General features: G+C 37.9%; 1 protein-coding gene across 2 annotated transcripts in view; it reads left to right on the top strand.

Moving 5' to 3' along the window:
• ZNF804A (zinc finger protein 804A) overlaps window positions 1-24,734 on the top strand; it is a 241,454-nt gene that overhangs the window by 158,085 nt on the left and 58,635 nt on the right. Inside the window, exon 2 of one of the 2 annotated variants that reach the window (XM_039355377.1) lies at window positions 23,497-23,640. In XM_039355377.1, the coding sequence (XP_039211311.1) occupies window positions 23,497-23,640 (144 nt within the window). Of the gene's footprint in view, window positions 1-23,496; window positions 23,641-24,734 lie in introns of those variants that run through there. The other variant, XM_039355379.1, reaches the window with a different exon arrangement.

The following is a 24,734-nucleotide window of genomic DNA, read 5'->3' as shown; positions in this document are numbered from 1 at the left end:
ATGGGAGGGCCGGGACATGATCGGACTTGCGGTATGATTGTATTATTTTATTGTTTTATTCTCGATGATTGTTTTAATTTTGTACGCCACCCTGAGTCCTTTGGGATTGGGCGGCATACTGTATTTAGCTATTTCTGAACATTTCACAAACCTAAAAGTCCTGCCTGGATAGCAATATTGTCCAGCCTATTGAATTCCAACTATTCTTTAGTTGAAGAAGAATGATTTCTTATATTCCCATGTCACCTTTATTAGGCATTTTCACTCTGGCATGTACCATTCATTCCTTGACAATAGCACCATAGAATATTGATCCACATGTGTGGGATGGTATAGTGCTAGATGAAGCATCCCAGGTAGAGCTTTCATATTACTTCACATTCTTTCACACATATAGTATAGGTAATCCTCGACTTATGATGGCAACTGAGCCCGAATTTTTTGTTGCTAAGTGAAACATTTGTTAAGTGAATTTTGCCTCATTTTGTGACTTTTTGTGAGTTTTTATGTTAAGTGTTTGTTACTAACAACCATTAGTAACATGGTTGTTAAATGAATCTGGCTTCCCCCATTGACTTTGCTTGTAATAAAGGTGATCAAATGACCCTGGAATACTGCAACTGTCATATATATGCGTCGATTGCCAATCATCTGAATTTTGATCATGTGACCATGGGTATGTTGCAATGGTCATAAGTGTGAAAAACAGTCGTAAATCACTTTTTTCAGTGTCGTCGTAACTTCAAACATTCACTAAATGAACTGTTGTAAGTTGAGGACTACCTGTACTATTCAAGAATAGAGATACACCTCTGGAACTGTTCCATTTGCAAGGTACGCTCATAGTGCAGTTTTTGCATTTACCTAATTTCTATCATTATGGAAGATTATGCATTTCAAATTTTGCAGAATGCAATACTGTGAGGTAGTAGCCAGGATATTACTTTCTAGGAAATGTAAAATAATGAATCAATAGTACAAATATTTGAAAGGAGTAATTGCTATCACTAGTAAAGTATTATATAATATGTGCACGTATATTTAGGTGGAAGAACACATTCCAATTGATTTGTTTATATTTATATTTGGGTATAAACTGATCATAGCTGCAAAGGTTAAGCTATCCTGATCTGTGGAAAGCCTGTTCAGAATGGATTTTAGCAAAATTGAGTCCTGAACCCAGTCCAAGGATTCTGAGTGATACAGTGGATTGACATGTGAAAACAGCCTTTATTTGTTTCATTGATTGATTTAGCTACATTTGCCAATCAAATCAAACTGCTGAATGCATTCAGAGCAGCTAATTTTAGTTAAAGTGAAGGTCCTTTGCTTTATAGCAATATTATTTTTAAACTCAATTTGGAAACCAGAACTTTATATGGCAAAAGAAAGAATCCGACATTCAGACCATCTATAACGATGAACTAATCTTCCTTCCTTCCCATCAGCTGGATTGGTAAATATTGTCCACATATGTACTTTTCAACATTACTTTAGAATTACTTCAGGTTGTTCATCCCTCCTTTCTTCCCTCTCAATCTTACAAGTCATGAAAGGGTATTATTTTGATGCAATAGCATCTGAATGTGTACATAGCTGATTCATTTTTTTAAAGAAAATAAAATTCCAATACATGTTAATAATAGAAAAAAATAAAACTCAACAAGGACATGACAGATATGACCAGTGTGCCCTTTGCTGACTATAAAAATATCACAGTTTCTGATAGATTTTTCAAAAGAGCCTACAATACTGATAATGTAGCCTGACTACAAAGATTAAATACTGGAGGTCTTCCAGCCTCACATGATATGTTTAACAAAATAACAGAGTTGGAAGAGATCTTGGAGGTCTTCTAGTCCAACCCCCTGCTCAAGCAGGAGACCCTATACCATTTCAGAAAAATGATTGTTTAATCTCTTCTTAAAATCCTCCAGTATTGGAGCACCCACAACTTCTGGAGGCAATCGTTCCAAGTCGTTTATTTAATTATTTTGTGAGCATGGCCAGTGGTAGGATTCAAATATGTGAACTACTGGTTCTCTGTGTGGATGCTGCTTCCGGAAGTCCATTCTGGGCCTGGGCAACCGGTTCTGCCAAAGTGGTGCGAACTGGCTGAATCCCACCACTGATCATGGCTAAGAATGGATCTAAAGAATAATTTAATTGAGATGTGGAATACATATGATGGACATTTGTATTGCTGGGTCCATTATATGGACTATAGGTATCGTATGTCTGACCCTCTTATATAGAAAAGATATGTTCAAATGTATGTTGACATTCTCAGTCAATCATAAAGAACTGGAACAGATAATTATTAACATTCAAATTGTTTAAAATGTTTGTTCTGCAGGTACACAAACAAGCAAACAATATATATGTGGAAGTAATTGACTCCAGATAGAAATAAAAAGTTTTGGTTAACATGCTCATTCTATAGTGTATAGATTTTTTTTTTGTACCAAATTCTAAACATTCTGTTCCAAAGTTGGAAAAGCAGAGAATAAAAACTGTGGCAAATTATATGGTGATGTAGAAATAGTCTTAACTTGGTTTACATTTTAACTTAATACTACTAAATAGATCACAAGCCAATTCATTTTTAACATTCAGAATTATTTTGATGCAGTATTTCAGTAAAAATATCAACAGAAATATTATTTTCTTTTTATAGTGTTTTTCATCCTGAAGAAAATTGTATAAGAAAAAGTGTATGTATTAATGTAATGTGGTATGTAGAAAAGTTCCACATTGAGGAAAAAGCATGTAGCAGACAAAATTGCATATAAAATTAATATATTTAAAGAAATGTACAAACAACTCTGTATAAATGTTGCAACTTTGAAGAAATGATGTTGAAATGGGCTGAATTACACTTAAGACAGGAAAAATGAGAGACTGAGATAAATAGAAATCGACAACCACAACTTCATTTTACTGATGGTTCCACTCATATATATTCAAACTCACTGACCATCATCAATGTTTACCCTCTTTTAGATCTTGCATTACAGACTTTGATATTTCTAAAATATTAAAATTCCCTCTGTGAGTAAAATAAAATGGGAGGTGGGGTTAGGGGTGAAGCTACCCATAGGACCAGCATTTTATACTTCTAATTCTTCATATATAGCAGGGGTGAGGAACAATTACCCTTTTATGACTTGTGGACTTTGGGAATTCTGGGAGTTGAAGTCCACAAATCATAAAGGGGCCATCGTTTCCCACCTCTGATTTATATAGGATGATGGAATCCAGTGCATTGGTGAATACAATGAAGGGATAGGTCATTCTATACTGTGCAGACAGAAGGCATGACAGCTTGTTTAATATTTTATCTCATGTTGTATTTAGAAACATCAAAGCCTGTAATGCAAGTTCTAAAAGATGATAAACAGTTTAAAAAGTGATGGTTGACACCACTGATGGATTAAGCCAGTTTGCACCAGTTCGGCAGAACTGGTAGCTAATTTTTTTGTTGGGCCCAGAACGGATTTCCAGAAGTGGCATCTACACAGAGAACTGGTTGTTCACATATTTGAATCCCACCACTGGTTGACACCAAACAACAGCAGAAAATCCTGGGCTGGCTGACTTTATATAATTGTCCCACCCACGTTGCACCCAAACATCTGAAAAATGTGATGCCACTTATCAGCATTTTGCCTGTTCCTACAAAATATGTAGTCCCTTTGTATCACATATCATGCATATATGCACATAAAAGCCATATGTATAATTTCACTACAATTACCCTTCAATTTTCATATTTGCAAATTTTGCAGTAGAGGTCAAATGCATACATTAGGACACATCACTTATAAAAGTCGGGACCCCATTTGGGGTCGAATGACCATTTCACGGGGGTCGCCAAACAACGCAGTCTGCCATTTTTCCCCCTTTTCCTTAGCTGTGCTACTCCCTTTTATTCTATTGGCTTTTGAAAGCCCATAGAATAGACTCTCTTGAATAGAGTCTAATTCAGGGGTAGGCAACCCAAAATACTCAAAGAGCCACTTGGACCCATTTCCCACTGAAAACAAAACACAGGGAGCCGCAAAACCCTTTGAATATCTAAAATGAAGATAAGACTGCATTTATCCACATATATATGGATATATGCAGTCTTATCTTCATTTTAGATGTCAAAAGGATCTCTCTCCCTCCCTCCCTCCCTCCCCCCCTCCCTCTTTCTGCCCTTGGTCTGCTAGTCTTCTTCCCTGTGTGTGTGTGTGTGTGTGTGTGTGTGTGAGAGAGAGAGAGAGAGAGAGGGGGGGGCACTTGCACTTCCCCCCTTTCTCTCTTTCCTCTCCCTCTTTCTTCTCTCCCTTTCTTTCCTCTCCCTCCCTTTCTCTTTCCTCTTTCTTCTCCCTTTCTCTTTCCTCTTTCTATTTATTCTCTCCTCCTTTCCTCTCCCTCTCCCTTTCTCTTTCCTTCCTCTCTTTCTCCCTTTCTTTCCTTTCTCCCTTTCTCTCCTCTTTCCTTTCCTCTTTCTTTCCTCTTTCCTTTCTTTCCTCTCTCCCTCTTTTTTCCTTTCTCCCTCTTTCCCCCTTTCTATTTCTTTCCTCTCTCCCTCTCCCTCCCCTTCTTTCATCTCCCTTTCTCTTATCTTTCTCCCTCTTTCCTCTTTCCTTTCTCTTTCCTCTCCCTTTCTCTTTTCTTCCTCTTTCCTCTTTCTCCCTCTTTCTATTTCTTTCCTCTCTCCTCCTCTCCCTTTCTTTCATCTCCCTTTCTCTTTCTCCCTCTTTCTTTCCTCTCTCCCCTCCCTCTTTCTTTCCTCTCCCTTTCTTTTCTCTTTCTTCTTTTCCTTTCTCCCTTTCTTTCCTGTCTCCCTCTTTCTATTTCTTTCCTCTCTCCCCCTCTCCATCACCTTCTTTCATCTCCCTTTCTCTTTTCTCTTTCTCCCTTTCTTTCCTTTCCTCTCTCTTTCCTCTCTCCCCCTCTCCTTTCCCTTTCTCTTTTCTTCCTTTCTTTCCTCCTTCTCCCTCTTTCTATTTCTTTCCTCTCTCCCCCTCTCCCTTCCTTTCATCTCCCTTTCTCTTTTCTTTCTCGCTTTCTTTCTTTCCTCTTTCCTTTCTTTCCTCTCTCTCCCCCTCCCTCTTTCCTCTCTCCCTTTCCTTTCTTCTCCCTTTCTCTTTCCTCTCTTTCTCCCTCTTTCCTCTCTCTTTCCTCTCTCCCCCTTTCCTCTCCCTCTCCCTTTCTTTCATTCCTCTTTCCTTCCACTTTCTCCCTTTCTATCCTTTCTTCCTTTCTCTCCTCTTTCCTTTTTCTTTCCTTTCCTCTTTCTCCCTTTCTCTCTTTCCTCTTTCCTTTCTTTCCTCTCTCCCCCTCTCCCTTTCTCTCCTCTTTCCTTTATCTCTTTCCTTTCTTTCCTTTCTCCCTTTCCTCCCTTTCTCCCTCTTTCTATTTCTTTCCTCTCTCTCCCCCTCTCCCTTTCTTTCATCTCCCTTTCCCCTTTGTCTTTCTTCCTCTTCCTCTTTGTTTCCTTTCTCCCTTTCCTCTTTCCTTTCTTTCCTCTTTCTCTTTCCTCTCTCTCCCCCTCTCCCTTCCTCTTTTCTCTCCCTTTCTTCTTTCCCTTTCTTTCCTCTACCTCCCTTTCTCTTTCCTCTTTCTTCTCCCTTTCTCTTTCCTCTCTTTCTCCCTTTCTCTTTCTTTCCTTTCTCTCCCCTCTCCCTTTCTCTTTCTTCCTCTTTCCTCTTTTTCTTTCTTTCCTCCCTCTTTCCTCTCTCTCTCCCTCTCTTTTTCTCTTCACCTCCCCCCCTTACTAACAGAACCAGTTCACCTACCAAAACATTTAACTTCCTCCTTTAGAGATGGGCAATGTGGATTCACCACATTCTGACAAAGAGAAATGTCAGCACCTCTCATCAATTCTGCTGCAGGGACAGCAAACACTGTATGTTAGCAATATCTGGAGAGCTACAGTTCATCCGCACCCTCCTGAAAGGCTGTCCCATCCATTGCAATGTCACGCTTTGAAAGGCCCCTCCTCCGCTTCAAGCCGACTGCACCCAGCAGGGAGCCTCAGTAGCCGGCGCGGAAGGGAGCAGGGGAGGAAAAGAGACAGACCATCTCCTCGCAGCTCACTTCCAATCCCAAAGTGGTGAATCCTGCTTGGGATTTGGGACTGAGAGGGGGGAAATCCTGGCTCCTAAGCTGCAAGGACTTCCAACCACAGAGCTTGCTTGGCTCTGTTCCCAGCCAGTGCCATGCGTGCGCAAAACAACAGCAACAAAATACTGCGATCGAGACTTACCTGCCTGCCTGGCTCCCGGGCCTCGGTAGCAAACCATTTGAAGCAAGCAGCCTCGTCCGCAGAGAGAGGAGAGGAGAGGAGAGGAGAGGAGAGGAGAGAGTGAGGGCGGATGAGCTGAGTTTGTGGCAGGGATAACAAGGGTTCGGGATAAGCTAGCATGAAAGTTCCATGTCTTTTGACTTAGCTCGCCTTGTCCCCCACTGGTTCTTTGCCCGAACAAGTCACCCTCTCTCTTTCTCTCTCTTTCCTCTGCCCCCCCTCTCTCCAGATGAGGAGAGAGAGAGAGAGAGAGAGAGAGAGAGAGAGAGAGAAAGGCAGACGGCACCAAAGGGACAGGGAGGGGAGGCCCGGGGCGGCCCAGGAAGTGATGCCCCCCTGCTGCAGCCTGCCCAGCCCGGGGAGACATATGGCTGGATGAGTTGTTCAGGGACGGCACAGGAATCAATGTCCCCCTGCCACCTAGCCTGGCCTGGGGAGACGCGTACCCAACTCAGCGGCCCGGGGATGGCCCAGGGAGCGATGCCCCTGCCGCCGCCCCAGCCAGGACTGCCGCCCGGCCCAGGCAGACACGTGGTCGGCTCAGCGGCCCGGGGACAGCCCAGGAAAGAATGTCCCCAGCCCAGCGTGGGGAGAGGTTTGGCCGGCGACCTGGGGACGGCCCAGGGAGCGATGCTCCCGCCGCCGCCCCCCCCCAGCCGGGACTGCTGCTCAGCCCAGACCAAGGAGATGCATGGCCAGCTCAGCTGCCCGGGGACGGCCCAGGAAGCAATGCCCTCCTGCCACCGCCCCAGACTGGACTGCTGCCCGGCCCGGCCTGGAAAGACACATAGTCGGCTCAGTGGCCCGGGGACGGCCCAGGGAGAGATGCCGCCGCCACCACCCCAGCCGGGACTTCCGCCTGGCACGGGCAGACACGTGGCCGGCTCGTCGGCCCAGGAAGTGATGTCCCTGCTGCCCCAGCCTGGGACTAAAGCCTGGGGGGGCAGCAGGAGGAAGAAGGGGGGAGGGGGAGGAGGAGGCTCCGGAGCCGCAGGAGATGGCTCAAAGAGCCGCATGCGGCTCTAGAGCCGTGGGTTGCCGACCTGTGGTCTAATTCTATTGGCTTTCAAAAGCCAATAGGAATTGTCCAGGCTGTCTCTGCCCTGCTGAGCCACCAAAAGCCCCAGTCTGCAAACAGTGCTGCAAGTTGTCTGCAGCGAAGGCGAGCTGTCTGGAAGTTTTCACCCCTCCCTGCTGAGCAACTACTAAAAATGTAAGTAAAAGAGGGCCAGGGGTGGGAGGTGGGAAGCCGGCGGGCGTAGGGAGGGTTGCTGGAATTTGTGGGGCCCGGAGGGTGCCTTACCTTCCTTGGGCTGGGCCAGCTGGTGGTCCAACCGGTGGTCGGCCTGTGCCGTCTCTGCCGCTTGCCAGCTATGCCTCAGCTGGCGCAGGGGGAAGCACCACGCATGCGCAGCGCTCCCGGGCAGGGAAAGTCCTCGACTTACGACTGGTTGGGTAGTCCTTGACTTACAACCGGTTGGGGGTCGCGGCATTAAAAAGGTTGAGAACCACTGACATAAGGGAAAGACAGAATAGATTATACTTGTGGAGATATAGTAGAATATTTTATTAACATACTATTTTCATATTTCAACTCTGTTTTCCCATAGTATGTGCATATTACTTCTAACATTGTAGAATATTGTAGCAGTTTCATGGGAACTGATTTGCAGCTTCAAGCAATTGATTAAATGCATAGTAAAACAATTTACGTCTCTTTATCCTAATGTTATTTTACCTCTAAATTTAATTTTATATTCCTTTATAGTCTAAGCTGTGATCATAATGACAAAGACTATTTTTTATTCTTCTCAATGCACGTAAGAGTTTGTGCTGGAAAGTGATGGAATCACTGTGATGCCATAAACAAGTTTATTAGAACCAAAAATGAAACTGGTCAAAAAAAAAAGGTTTATTTGAAAAGATAGAATGTGTCTGCTTGCTAATATTTAACTAATTTAGGAAGGAATTTGTTTCAGAAAACCTTCCATAATGATTATCTAATTTTGCAGGTCAATAACAGTAGTCTCCTATTTAGTAAATATTGTATAACAAATTTCATTGAAATAAAGACAAACATTAGCCTGTAACAAAGGACAATGAGAATAATCAACTACATACTTACACCTTTTTCCTTTACAATATTAAATAGAATTTTCATGGCCTCAAATGGGCACATTCATTCCATCCTTTTGCTTATAATTTGCAGGTATGTAGTAGTTCTTGAATAACCTTGTATGCTTCTACTAAAATAGCTCTTTCCTCCTCCCAAATATTAAGTGCATCAAAGGTTTTTTTATCAACTTACATCAGGGGTTCTCAACCTTGGCAACTTTAAGTCTTGTGGACTTCAACTCCAAGAATTCCTCAGCCAGCAAGCTGAGAACCCCTGACTTACATGGAACCAGTTCCTTGGCTTAGGGCAGGGATGGAGAACTATGGCCCTTTTATGACTTGTGGACTTCAGCTCCCAGAATTATGGGAGTTGAAGTCCACAAGTCATAAAGGGGCCATAGTTCCCCTCCTCTGACTTAGGGAATGGGTGAATTTGCCCAGCTGCTGTTCCTGCATTAATTGTGGCCTTACTTGGGGCAGGAGAACCCAACTATGGTGGCTCATCATTTATCAGCATCTGAATAAATTATTGCAAGGTACTCCTATATGGAGGTGTTTTTAAAAACAACCCAGAAACTTTTATTGGTGAAAGTGCATTGGTTTGAGTACTCACAGCATGTATAACATCTATTTTATGCCTCCTGAATCAGCTTCCTATCTGCTTCCAAGTGCAATGTAAAATCCTGACTTTAACCTATGAAGTTATTTATAGGTTACTGAATTACTGTCAAGGCTACATCTCTTCACTTGAATCATCCTGACCTTTTTGATTATGTTGGAAGAAGCAGCTGGTTATCCCCCATTTTGGGACATCAGTGAGGCTAAGGCATAGAAGCAATTTTCTGACATGGGCTGGCCCTCTAAAATGGCTTCCCATGAAAAATACAATTGGCTCCAACTCTAGTCAATGCTTATTATATAATTGGAACTTTTCATTTGTTCTGATTCAAGGGCTATTTTCATAGATATTGTACAAGTTTTATAAGGTTTAAATAGCACCTCTAGATATGTTTACCGTTGATTTATCAACGAGATCAAAAAATGAATATCTTGTTATGAATATCTGCTGTTTTGTTTGATTCCCTTCCTGTCCCAGCAAAATCAAAATAAACAAATGAGCCATTCATAAAATCTCAGCATTAAATTTACAGAAGACGGTAGCAATCCTATAAAGTAAGCTCCATTAAACTCATTGCATAGATGCATTTTGAGACCAATGGTTAATAAGAGAACTTGTCACCTTTAGCTTTTAATTCGAAACATAATAAATCTTGCCACAAAGGATTGCCAATATTAGAGTGTTTAATCTCTACCTGGTACTATTAAATACCACTGTATATAAATAATATAATGTAACTTATACCTTATGATATAGTGAAACAAATATTTTAAAAGAGAAGGAAATAGTAATCCAATTTTAGCTTAATTATTTATTTCATTTTCTAACTTCCATAATAATTTGTCTTGCTTTCAGTTTTTCAATTTACATTGAAAACTTTGCTTTTACATTTTACACTTGCCAGAAGAAGGAGGTCAGATATTAAAGAGTTCCCTGCTTCAGGGAACAAGAGTGTTTTTTTAATGTTTATGGTTTTAATAGTTTGAATGTGGTTTTTATGTTTTATTACTAATATTCTTTTAATAATTGACTGAGAGCCACTCAAAGTTTGGTATATGTTTGCTATATAAATTTTTTAAATAAATAACAGTAAGTCCAATGACAAAAGCTCATGGGAATTCCACTGAAATCTAACTTTCAGCAGGTACATGGGAAATACAGTAATAGGATGGAAAAACAGAATAGAATAGAATAGAATAGAATAGAATAGAGTAGAGTAGAGTAGAGTAGAGTAGAGTAGAGTAGAGTAGAGTAGAGTAGAGTAGAATAAAATAGAATAGAATAGAATAGAATAGAATAGAATAGAAGGGACTTTGGAGGTCTTCTAGTCCACTCCTCTGCTTAAGCAGGAGAACATATACCATTTCAAACAAGCGATTGTCTAGCCTCTTCTTAACAGAAAGATAGAGGGATTTGAACTAAAACAAATTCAAATCAAAAGTGAGACTAGAAAATTATGGGTTATACTTTTGAGAACTTTTGTAAACATCAAATATTTTGGAAGAAGGGAAATTTACATATCACCAGGATTTTTGTATTATAATTTTGAATTTGTGTTCACATATTTTTTTTATCAATTAAGGGAAGATGTTAAGAAACTCATGGATTGGTCTTATATGCTTGAATCATTTTTGAAAACATTAAAGCAGTTTTTCTCTGTGCCTGATAAGTGGCAGAAAGAGCTTCATAAGAAGTAGTTGGAAAGCATTCACATGTACATATGCAAATGCATGCACACATAGGCGCACACACACTCCAACATATCAGACTTACATTTGCACCCAAGTTGTTATTTGGATTCTACTTAATGTGAGGCAGTCAATTAACTTAAAATTCAGTTTGAATTTGATTTCCATTGAATAGCAGTATTAGCAGAGAATTGTTCCTATTTTTTATGGCAAGGAATGTAGAATAAAAAGTCTTTGGGACAATTTTCAAGCATCCCTCTTTTGCTTTAAGATAGGAAGAAACAGCAGTTACAAGCTAGTTCCCTAATCAATCTGCCCAGTTGGGAGCTATTTTTTTAAAACAACATGATCATTTTAGACTGTACAATTTCATAACACATTAAGTAAAATTACAAAGAAGACAGACTCTTAAAGCTATAAAAGAACAGAAAAAGAATGGTAAATTTCCTTAATGGGTTGAAAAGACATTGTAAACTGGAAACAGGGGTGTGGATTTTTCTGTAAAGAAAAACCAAAATGTCTCCTTGGATTCCATCTAGAATATGTTTACATACAGACATACATACAATTTAAATTTTAAAGTTCTTTGATCATAATAGATATTATTCATAACAGATAAAAGATATTTTATTTCACTTCTCATACATTCCTAGATCATGTCCAAAGATTGAATGAGTAAGATGCATTATCCATAATCACCGATGGGTATTTAATTAAAATAATAGTTAAAGATATTTATTTGAAAGGAAGTCAGTCCACTGATTATAACAATGCTTAAGAAGAATGAGAAATAATCTAAATGACTTAAGTATAGCTTATATTTGATAGGTTCTTTCATGATTGTCTTTTAAAGTCTTAATTGAAAAAAATGGTAAAGGGGTGGGAACAAAGAATAGATCAAAGGAAAAAAATGGCTTCTTTAATGTAATTTTAAAAGCCCAAAGTTTTCCAAACTTAATTTATGACACATTAAAATGTGTGACTATGGATTGATTAGTAGGGTTAAAGTTAACTTATATATTACTTAGTTGATCTGTGAATACAGTTTTTGTTTTTGAACAATTCTTGAAGTATCAATGTGAATAGGAAAGTCTGTTTTGCCTCATTTCACCATTAATACAGAACTAATTAACAACTAAAAAGAGTATGAAATGAATTTTAGGGGTTGTTAAAACTAAAAATGATAATTCATATACTCCTGCATTGTTCCTGACTGGATTGGCCTTTTTATACACTTAATCTATGTAATTTGCTTTTCTTTTTTGCAGAAACTTTAGAGAAGGGCTCTAGCTGTCTGGCACAACACATATGTTATATGCCATGTATTTGTGTTTAGTCTTTGATTTTTCTAACCAGGACTTGTGAAGGTTAGTGAAATTCTGTGTTGTCTCTTCCGAGCAGTATAGGCAATATTGTATGAAATGGACTGATGCTCTGATTTGCCTTGGAGAATTTATATTTCCTCCTTGGAATACTGTAGTATCTTCCCAGTAGGAATCTAATTATTACTTTAAATATTTTGATAATCAAGATTTTAGGAATTTGTGCATAACTACTGAAGATGGATACAAGTTTAGACTATGATGTTGCACAATTTAAAATTGTTTTTATTAAATTTATGAACATGTAAATCACTGGGACTCTGTGAAATGGATGGTACACAAATATCGAAAATAAATAGTGTGGCGTAGATGAATACATTAATCATGGAGTCCACTCTCCTGTGTGCCTTGAATATTCTGTGGCTTAAAAATTATATATAAGAAATGAACATGTTTAGGGAAGTGTTTAAGTTGCAACCAACTTGGTCTTTAGCAGTTTCTTTTCATATTATTCCTTAACTACTTCTTTAGTTTTACTCCATGGTATTTTGGATTGCCTATCAGTGAGATTCGGAATTTCAGAACAATTCTTGATGCAATTCTTGTAAATGGTTGTATATGTTCAGGATCATATTATAAGCCTTGGTTGACTTTCTTTGCCACTTTAATCTGACTAATGTTATTAAGACTAATTTACATTCAAATATACAATTCATGTTTCTGACCAAATGCAAATGTGGATTTCAGCAGGCCTTTTCAAATAATTAACAGAAATTTGATAGATTAATGCTTGAATGTGTGCCAAACTGGCAAGGGCTTAAATTGATCTACATATCCCCATTTCTTATCCTAAGGGAAAAAAAACCACACTTTTAACAATATTGTATGGCCATTATTCAATTCAAAATATAATATTTCAGCACCTCCGAAATGTATACATTGGAAAAAGAAATGAATGTACTCCCTTCCCTATCCTATGGCTTTCATGTTCAGCAATCAAAGCAAGATGAATAGTCAATAGTAATTAGGCAGCTGCCACACATCCCACATTAAAGTCTTCCATCTGTTAACATTTTTGGCCTCGAAGCAGAACAGAAACTCTTGAGACACTAATGGCTGTAACTCCAAGCAGTTTTTGCATGTTTATTAACTTCTGCAAGCTTGAGGCTTTTCTGCTGACAAATGGCCCTGACTGGACTTTAGATAGATATCCCGGATTGGAATATAGAAGTTGATTGGTCTTTGTTTCCATTTTAGTTACAGTACTACTCTGTACCAACAGAGCTCATAGTGATGCTTTAAGACAGCCTTCTCCAATCTGGCACCTTTAAAACATGTTGAATTTCAATTCCCAGAATTCCTTGATCTTTGCTCAAACTGATGCAGCCTTAGGATTTGGGGAGTTGAAGGATAATGGTTTTATATGAGAATGTACAGTGTGCGCCTTTGTGAAGAAATCTTTAGTGTATAGTGCTTGTTTTAAAACTTTCTATGTCTAATTTGTCTGCTCTAGAATTCCTGCACAAAACTCAGAGTTCTGTCTGGGGCAATTGGTTCTTATTGCTGAGAAATGACTATATAAAGTCTTGTAGCATTGAAGGAACTGGTGCATTGCTTTGGGATTAGGGATAATTATGAACCAAGGCAAACCTAAAGTCAGAGCAAAAATGACAAAATTTAAAATTGGCACTTTGAATCAGTGAGCTGAAATTGACAGAGCAGTATCAGTTCTATTGAGGACAAGAAAAACAGAAAACAAATGGAGTAACCAAAAAACCCCTCAAAACTTTCAAATCTGTGGATGCAGTCCAAAAGATGAATGATTTTAATTCAAGTACAAAACAAACTAATTAATATTTGGTTGATTGAAGTCTATGCTTCCACCACAGTTGCAGAGGAAATAGAACTTGTATAGTTCTATGACAACTTGCAAAACCTAAAACAAAAGAAAATATTTCATATATATTATAAGAGTCTGAAATACTAAAGTTGGAAATAAAGTGGCACAAAGGTGACCTCATTGGATGAAAAAAAACAGGAGACTAACTTTATTTATCAAATTTATAAGGCTGCTGATTTCACAGAAAGTGACTCTAGGCAGTGTACAACAATCCAATAAAACAATAAATATAAAGCAACCATTACCTAAAACCATTATAAATAATTATTAACAAAAAATTAAAACTATAAAAGCAGAAGTAATAATAGACATTTGCCGAGAAAATACAATGTTTGTACCAATTGTCTTTTTGTAACAACCTGAAAGTTACAATGCCTGGACATCACTGGATGGGCAACAGTAGAAGCAAATTGGCTATATAATCTGAAAGTGAAGATGGAGAACCTCTATTGAGTCAGCAAAAATGAAACCATAGTGCTGACTACAGCTCACAGTGTGAACATCTTCAAAAAGTACAACTTGAAACGAAGAAAATAAATGTCCCCATTTTAAAATATGAGAAGGATATTATAAATAATGCATAATAGCCACATTTTCATGCACAGCTGCATTTCTAAAATTTAGAAGCTTAAGCTATTTTATAATTGCCCGTTCTTTTTAAAAAAGAGGTAAATTTCATAGTTGTAAGGGCTGTATTTAGAATGAAAAAAAAAAAAGAGCAGCTAGCTCTTTTGGCAGAATTTAGCTGAATCTTCGGTTTCCCCTCCTTTGGCTTTAATAGCTTATCGGAGCCTTCTAAAGAGAATGGCTTTATCTAGAATGACTGTCTTGCTTAGTTGCAGAATTATGACACAGGGTTGAAAGGGTAATGAGGTCTCTTTTTTAATGAAACACATTTTAGAAGAAAGTAGAGGGGATTAATATTAATGGGAGATGAAAGTGTTCAGCAGCGACAATTTTCTTTTAGGAATGGAAAGCTGCTATATATTGTATCAAAATTTTCCCATCAAAGTTAATCCGGCAGCAGTTCTCTTTCTGTCACTTGCTCCCTTACCCTTTTAAGATAGGGCACTAGACAAGCATCTGAAGACATGCTGCTGCCTGTAAATAAGATGGTATCCCATGGAATTTGATACCAGATTCACAATTCACAATTGTAGACATGATGCACGGTCATCTTCAACCACACCTGGAATAGCAGAATACTGTATGAAATCAATAGAAGCCATATCCGAATGACCAGGAAAAAGCTCAAGTATGGCCTAGTGGCAAGCAATGGTTCCCCACATACATCTTTTTTTAAAAATGGGATAAAATAGATCACGTTCCTTGTAAGGTACCTGTAATATGTATGCCTTCCTTTATATTTGGGGGAAAACCTCAAGGTTTAAGCAAAAATGATGAAAGCCATTCCATTGTTGAAAACTGTGGATGTCCAAGCAAAAGAGAAATTAGAACAATTGGATAAGTAAACATTCATCTTCATTGAGGAACTTTAGCTAGAGGTATGGTGCACCTTCCAGTGAAATGAGATAGGGGTCTAGCAGCTTCAAGAGCTGGAGGATGTGATTGTGCCATCTTCAGAAGTGAGAAAAGACCTAGGGAGTTTGGTTGAAACAGATTGGCCCAGTTCTGCCAGCTGTGCTAGCTCCATCAAGATTGCAGGTAAATTTGTGGCCACCATTGGAGAATATTGCAAATGAAGAGAAATCATGACCAGATAGAAGAGGCAATTAGGATGATTGGGTGGGTGGATGAATGGGAGGGTTGGAGTGAAAGTCTATATAACATGGATCCCCAACCTGTGGGTCATAGCCCACTAATGGGCCATGACGTATTTATAACTGGGCCACGTGAGTGGTGCAGCCCAACTTATGCAAGTGGCAGGTACCGATGTTTACAGCCTCACTTACGCTCACGGTGGACGCTTGCAGCCCCACTTCTGCACCTGCCACTCACACAGTTGATGCTGTGTGTGTGCGCACCTGCCCCTCACACAAAACCATCCCCTCTTCCCCCTTCTGCCTGAGCGGGGCCACCAACCTGGAAATATTGGGCAATGCTCAGTGGTGGGATTCAGCCGGTTCACACCACTTTGGCAGAATTGGTAGCTAATTTTTTGTTGCCCAGGCCAGAATGGACTTCCAGAAGTGGCATCCACACAGAGAACCAGTTGTTCACATATTTGAATCCCACCACGGCAAGGCTGCTTTATAGTGCTCGTGATGGGCACAGAAAAATGGGATAGGAGGCAGGAAACAGGTTGCTATAGAACAGGGGTGTCAAACTGCCGGCCCACAGGCTGGATGGGTCACGCCAAAACTGCACCCACCCCATTTCTGGCAATGGGAAAAAAGTTGTGATATGTTACGACATATCACATGATGTCACAAGTTTAATACCCGTGCTATAGGAGAATGGGGAGAAGGTCATGGGTATATGATTGCTAGATACATTGGGTTTAAGTTGATTCTGATTAATGCCACATTGTCTGTAATAAGACTTTGCTCCTACATGATTTTAAAGAGCAAGTGAAACCAGAAGTGTTAAGAAAGAGAGGATATGAGTGAAAAATAATTAGCTCACAATATTTTCCTGGTTTGAATTGCACATGGTAAGAATTCATCCAACTGGAAATCCCAGTTTGAGAAGATTGAGGCAGAAGGATAAAAATGAATATTGTTGATGAAGATTCAACAGTTAAAATGAAAAGAAGAATAATAATAATAAATTGCTGATAATTTATTATTAACCAGATGTACAAAAGGTGGACTTCTGAATTCTGATGGATGATCACAAATATTCAGAAAGGCCTAGAGCAGAGGCCCTTGTCCTTCATTGAAAAAGTGTGATGGGAAGTATAATGTTGAAACCAATGTATTACCGATGCTTAGTGAATTCAGAAATGATAACAGACCTTTATGATCAAGAGCATCAGATGTTGCAGACTAATCCAACAGTACTAATCATGATGATCGATAATTCGCCTGAACCACCAGCAAACTGTTGAGAGCTGGAATTAATGCTGACTCTAGAAGAATCCACATGAAATCTTGATTAAAATGAGTCAATATAATTATTCGCTGACAAGAAGGAAACTTGGCTGTAAACAACTTGTTCAGTGATCTTGGACAAAGATAAAAGAGAAGACACTCAGTAATAATTAGAACAAAATGAAGCATCCAAAGTACTTTTTTTAAGGAGGTGAAGATAAGCATGTTTTGGAGAATCTGATACCAAAGAATAATTAATCAACCTATTCAAGAACATCAGAATAAATTTTCATAATAGATACACAGAGAAAAAGAGGGAAAGGACCTGAGACACACATTGTATAATGAGCTTCAGAGACTGTTTAACCACCACTTATTTAGTAATTAGTACAAATCCTTAGTCCAAATTAAATTGAGGGTGCTACCATAAAAATGTTTTGGGGTTTGTGAATTGGGGAGTATTTCTAACCATCTTAGGACAGAGGAAATTTGCAAGGTATAAACATCCTTACCAAGATCCTTGATATCTTTATGTCATTCAACCCTTACTTGGTAGCCAAATGAGACTGTTCAGGTTCTGTCTCATTGGATGGATTTAGATGTCTCCAAGTCAATCCTACTAAGACCAAGTCAATATTTGAACATTTGAGCATCCAGATCTTGAGATATTTCATCTTCCCCTTCAAAGTTTGTATGCAGTCCAGGGGTCTTCCTGGACTCACACAGCCTGCTTGAAGACCAAGTATCACCGATGGTTAGCAAGGCCTTTGCACAACTTGACTTGGTGCAGCAGTAACACCCTTTTCTAGATCAGGAAAGACCTTCTTCCTGGGGGCCCTTTCAGTCAGTCAGTCATGTCCTAATCACCCTGAAGCTTGATATTTTTTTCAGTGCTCTACATGGGGTTGCCCTTGAAGGCCACTCATAAACTTCAACTCAGTAGAATGCAATGACTAGGGCAATGATGAATATGCCTTGGCATAAGGCCTGGTTACCTGAGGGAGCACCTGTCCCTTATAGCATCTACCCTGTTGAATCAATCCTATAGGTTTGGTATATAGAGGGTTCCTTTGATTAAACAATGTTATCTATTGGGACTCTGGTAGTGTTCCTTCTCTCTAGCTGCACCTGCCCTCTGGAATAATTTCTTCCTCAGATCTGGATGGCCCCCAATTTGCTGTTGTAACAGAGCTGTGAACACTTACCTCTTCATCCAAGCTGTTAACAAGGGAGAGTGAGACCATTTGCTTTATTGTATTTGCCATCTTTTATCTTTATGGTTTATGGTTTATTATTTTTATTATAATTTCTTTGATAATTGAGAGTTGCCTAAACTTGTTGAGAGCCAGACAGCATACAAATGTAAGAGATGATGAAAAAGTATAAGGGATATTAAAATACTGATACAAACAGTACAAAGAGTCAGAAGGAAAATTTCTTGATAAAATGACAATTAAAGACAAATAGTCCATGTATTACTGCAGTTAAACACTGTAATGAAAATGTCAACTCAGCAACTAAGAATTTAAAAGAAATACTGGTAACTTCATTTACAAACTTGGTTACGTAGCAAAACTAAATTTTCATTCCTGTTCTAAAAGTTTAAGGGACTATATTAAATGGAAGCAACAACGGGCACAGCATATTCTAGGCTTAACCAGTGGTGAGATTCAGATATGTGAACAACCGGTTCTCTGTGTGGATGTTGCTTCCAGAAGTCCATTCTGGACCTGGGCAACAAAATATTAGCTACTGGTTCTGGGCTTAACCAAATTTCATAGATAGCAGCAAATGAAATAGATTATTCATTTAAATAATCTGATAAAGCCAAAGCTTTAATAATTGTCTGGTGTTCAATAACAAACACTTTAAATAAGCTTTAACAGATTAAATCAAAATAAGGTTGAATTGGATTAAAATATTCTGCAGAATAGCAAACAACTGCTTATCTTGCTTCCTATATTACTAATCAATGATAATAGGCTAAAATAAGGAATTTCACATTAATTTGAATAAACATGCTAATAAGTATTAAAAAAAAACAGACCATAGAACTGGCATTGCTATAACAATATAAAAACTAATCCTGAGGAATTACTTCTCAGCTGATTTATGTACATGTTAAACAAAGTTAGGAGAATGGGCTGATCCTGAGTATCCCATACTGATTGCCCAACTGTTTAGCCTCTAACGATTGGAACTACCCATAAATTAGATCTTTGTCTGTCTTGGAAAATATAGGTGACCAGAGAGGGCAACACAGCTTGGATCCAGGAGCCAGGAAGTGTGTTGGAAAGTGAGGAAGCAATGTCACAGGCCATTAACGTCTCCTTTACTTGAAAAGGACATTCTGTATATCTTAGCTAACTATCAACCAAATCTCCAAACTGCCACTTACAGATAAGATTATTGAAAAACTGTTGCTGTTCCATAGAGGATAATGGATGATATGAATTATATGTCAAATTATTTTTGGAAAATATTCTAAAAGTCTCATTAAAGGCTTTCTGAAGGGCAAAGATGATGTACCGTATAGTATCCCTTATATGTTTGATAACCAGCACATGGCAATTATTCTTCCTTGGCCCAACAGAATGGAAACTTTAGTAAGAATTGTTTTTTATATAAAATTGAACTGGCATTGTTAAAGTTAGAGTTGGCTGGTTTCAGGGTTCTTATTTCTCAATAAAAAAAAAATTTAGGAGTCATTCTCAGGGAATGCCCATAAGAATTTTGTAGAATTTTGTACAAGTCTTTACTTCAGCAATCAAACATCCATCAGTCATTCTTTTTACCTTTTTAAACATTCATATCATTTTTGATTTGGAAGAGGCACAAATAGTATTAAATGAGTTTTTGCTTTATGTTTAATTCTAGATTATTTTGTTTTTATTGGTGTTGTAAGATTTGATACACTTTACAGGTAATTTAAAACACACACTTAATTAGGACCTTGATGCACATATGCAGGAATGTTGACAGGATGAAACTTAATGAACAGTCCAATGCATTATGACAATTAATTTCACTATTTCATTACATTATTCAATATAAAAAGAAAATTTTGCTCCTGAACAGTAGCAGAATTTCAGTGAGATGCAACTCAAACTAAACATGCTTTCCAAACATAAAAAAAGATTGATTATGTGCCATCAAGTCAGTGTCAACTCTTAGCAACCAAATAGATTTCCTCTTTGAAGATCTGTCCACAGATTGGCCCATCATATTTTCCAACAGTGCATCCATAGCTCCTGTAATTGAGCCCATCTAACTTGCTACTGGTCAAATATTTTCTTCTCCTTCCTTCAATTTTTTTCCCAGTATCACAGCTTTCTCTAGAGAGCTGGGTCTTCACATAGTGTCACTGAATTATTAGAACGTTGGCATTTGTGTCTTAAATAGAAACATAATAAAAATAGCTCTAGAAAATTGCTGGTTTTGAACTATGCTTGAACCTTAGATTTACCTACTGTTTTCTAACAGCAAATGGAGATAAGGAAGGCTATGGAGGCCTGCAGTACATCCAGAGCTGGGACTGGGATTTCCATTGCTAAGTGTTGTAGTCATAAGGCACAACATCACATGACCAGTGGAACAGTTTCTAACAAGGTTCTTTCAAGGTTTCTAGAGTTGTGATTAGCTTGTAATTTTAAGATTGCCAGATCTGGGTTGCAAAGATCCAGATGGCCTTTCAAAATATATAAAAAAACCCTACTGACATAGAGTTGTGATCTGGAATTTTGCAACTCAGCTCTAGTAGACTTTTAAACTACAACTGTCTTTTTTTTTCTTTATAAAATTCCAGCACAGCTAGTAAACCTGGAAGAGTGGATACATCCATGAACTTATGAGTGAAAAAAGGGGTGTGAAAAAAAAAAGGCAGTGTGTCAGAGGCAGAATCTGCTGATGTTTATGGCATCAAACATAGTACTACATCTGGATTTTGAAACAATTCTGAATGGCTAATGCTAACCTTAAGGATTAATGGAGATTTGCCTGAGTGGCATGTCCGCCTGCTAGATATCTTTACTACTTTTTTATTCTTTGCTATGAATAATGCACAGTTTATTGGTTCCTTTTTGAGTGCTCTTACATTTTCTTTTGTGCTTTCTCTTAAAAGCTACACTCATTAGACGAATGCAAAAGTTGTCATGTATTTCATGATAATTCCTTGCAATGCTATTGAGAGTTTAAGGATGTCATTAATGAAAATAGTATACATTGTCTTTGTCTGACACTGTTGGCAGATTATCAAATGCAGAAGTGCGTACTGTACTTATGCATTAGGAAAAAGAGAAACTCAAGCCAATAGCAAGGAAAGTATTGTGGAAGATATATATTTTTTTCCTATGGGTTGAATCATGGTACATTTTCTTGTTTACAACTAATAACATAGGTGGGCTACATGTGTTACTCCTATTGTTTTTTATGGCAATAATAAAAATGTGTACACTTTCTAAAAATTACTCTTTGACTTTTTTTTTACATAGATAAGGAAGAAGAAAGCAGCGTGGCCTCTTATTTTACATGGTTTTGTTATTATAGGATTCAGGGGAATTATTTTGAGTATCCATGTAGTTTATGGAACATTAGAATCATTTTCTTCTCTTTTGTTCAATAGAGACTCTCTTTCTTTCTCTCCACACCCACCCACCCACATACATATTGTTGTTCAATCAGCAGTTGCACATTTCACAGTAGCTTTTATATATTTCTAATGACAAATGGCAAATGAACAGGCAAAATATAGAACAGAATGAACAAATTGCCAAATCAGTGCACTAATCCCTCAAGTAAGCAATCTTGCTGAAGTTCTTATAAGAAAGAATAGGTCCATGCATGGAAAAAGAAATGAAAAATGAACATTCAAATTGCCAAAAAAGCAGAGGGTTATGGGATCAAATAGCTAACAGATGATGGAGAATTTAAGAACAGAATTTACCAATGTGTTGTTGTTTTTTTACTATAAAAGGCCATTGATTGTATGGGTCGTGCTTAATACATTAAGCCAAAAAACCCTGTTTATACTTCTGAGAAACCATTATAATGAACAAAGCTACTGTATGAACTGTGCCTGAAGAAACAAAGTGGTTTAGCATGTAGAAGTGAATGGACAAAGATGCATATTGGTCTCATATCCCTTTAGCTGGTGCAACAGATGAATGATAAGAAATAGCAGAATATCAAGTGATGATTTGTAGAATCAAAATAGGAAGCAGAAATATTGACATCTAAGTTTATAGATGTTGTTATTTCATTAGCCAATAGATTAGGACACTGAGAGGATTTATAATGAAAGTGAAAAATGAAAATGTGGATTATCTGTTAAATATTTTAAAGGACAAAAATAATTAACATGCATATTGACCTTACCATTGGCTGTAAAGAAGTGAAGTTATTTTCTAGGGTTCAGATGATTAGTGTGCTGGAGGAGGAAAAAAAAGTATTCTCATGAAAAGGATAATATTAAGGATATGTCTATGATAACAAACATCAAAACTGTCAAAACAATGTTTTTTCTAGTGTTAATGTTCAGCTTTAAAAGCTAGACATTGAGAAAGAGCAAGAAAAAGAAGGCAGGTGCTTTCAAATTATGTAACTGGAGGATGTTACTAAGTGTGCCATGGAATATAAAATAAACCAATTAATCACTCCCAAAAACAAATAAAGACCAAACACTTCCTCGAAGCAGTGCTCAGCAAACAAACATCACATGTTTAAGACATGTATGACCAGGGGATAGATTGGAAAAAAATTAGAATGCTTGGTAAGGTTGTGGAGGTAGGAAAAAAAAGAAAGTTTTGTTGTGGTCAGAGAATTCACAGGGCTATGGATGATTGCTGGAGACAAGCCAAGATAAAATGATTTTCCTTGTAGGTGAGCTTGATTTGATGCCACCTACAGTAGGAACTATTAGATATGATATGGCATGAGATAAAGAGCAAGCATGTTTCCAATCCTTCCCTGGATTGGAAGGTCCAACGGTTGAGTATTTGTCTCTTATTCCTGTCAACTGCAACAAAGTCATTGAGCCTATGGCAGGTAGATTTTTGAATCTTAAAATAAATAATTATTCAATCCTAGCCTTGATTGCTGTATTCTTTTCTCATATTCAGCAGTAAAACATTATTGTTTAATGAAAGCAGCCCTACAACAAAATTAAATGAATATTTTAATCTCCTTATGTGTTCTGCTAAAAACATATTTATTCAGTGAAAGCTTTGACTGTGAATGTATGTCTCTGAGTCTCTGTGTGTTTATCTCCTGGAAATTAACATTAATATAGCCTTAGGCAAAATAAATATTCATTTTATTTATTTACATTTTCATAAGTTTAAAAATATTTTTAAGGCTTGTGTCTCCTAAAAAGTCTAAAGTTATCTGTCAATTAGAGTGCAAATTGAAGAGTACAAAAAGATCTTTCTCACTGCTGATAAAATGAGTATGTGCACGCTTTTAGTTATATGTGTTGACAAACTGGATTAATTTATAAAGCACAAAGTAGAGTCTCTACTTTGTAGTATCAAAATAACATTTGTTCTCCCCATTGTTTCTCCATAGGATTATGCTGAAAAGGAGAATACGATAGCCAAGGCTCTGGAAGACCTTAAAGCTAACTTTTATTGTGAACTTTGTGACAAACAGTATTACAAGCATCAAGAATTTGACAATCACATCAACTCCTATGACCATGCACATAAGCAGGTGAGCAATGCATATATATTTACTGCTAATAAGACACAAATAGTAAAGATGTGTTTTACATTAGGAGTGCATTTTTTCTGCCCACTTTTTATTATTTTTTTTGGGGGGGGTCTAAAGGTTGGATAAAGTTTAGAGAAAACTATTTGATACTTTGGTAATAAAAATTTTCATATCAGGGTCATTAAAATTCTTCTGTTAATAAAAGGAATTTCTTGATATTTTCGTTTTCTTTCTTCCATTCAGTTCTCCACTAGCTCTTTAACCTTAATTTGCATAACAAACAACTTGTACCTTCTCCTTCTGAAATCCTATTCTTACAGTACATTTAGTCTATCAAGCAAATTGCCCATTCTGCAGCCTGCAGAAAAGAGAAGAAAGCTGGGAATAGACGTTTTCCTCTTGCTTCCTTCTTTCACAAAGGAATTTTCTTGGTAAAAAATGGATTATGACAACCAGATTCCCCCCCCCCCCAATTGTAGAAGGGTACCACAGGAAGGACTGGAACAAACCTTAGGGATATACACTGGAGGAAAACAGAAAGACACCTCTACCCCATTGTTTATGTATGCTTGTGCTAGCCAGTGGTGGGATTCAAATATGTTCAACAACCAGTTCTTTGTATGGATGCTGCTTCTGGAAGTACATTCTGGGCCTGGGCAACAAAAAATTAGCTACAGTTGAATCCCACCACTGGTGCTAGCTTATATTTCATTAAGCACTAAGGCATAATTAGTTGAGTGGGTTGTAGTTATCATGCTGTAGAAAAATGGCCTGATGGTTTACATACTTGTTATAAAGGATTTATTGTCATATGGTTTTCTGTATATTTACTAGAGGAAGAAGACATTTTGAACTACTTTGTATTTATTTCATCAACTTGGGCATCTTTGAGAAAGTAAAGTCCACACGTGTAAAGGATGTTTAGTTTGGGAATGGCCACTGTAACATTTACCTCTGAGATGAAATGTATAGAAGGTTTTCTGATGAGGAATTATAACAGATCAGTTATCCCTAAAGGAGTGGGGATGGAATTATGGCAGAGATTGAAGACCCAGCAGTGAAGCCTTCCTTTATCTGGAACAGTCTTTCTGGAT

The sequence above is a fragment of the Crotalus tigris genome, unplaced genomic scaffold (assembly GCF_016545835.1).
Source record: "Crotalus tigris isolate CLP2741 ecotype Arizona unplaced genomic scaffold, ASM1654583v1 scf7180000018683.451868, whole genome shotgun sequence".
Taxonomy (NCBI): Eukaryota; Metazoa; Chordata; class Lepidosauria; order Squamata; family Viperidae; genus Crotalus; species Crotalus tigris.
The sequence above is the reverse complement of the archived record's forward strand: the minus strand, read 5'-3'. Positions and strand labels throughout refer to the sequence as shown.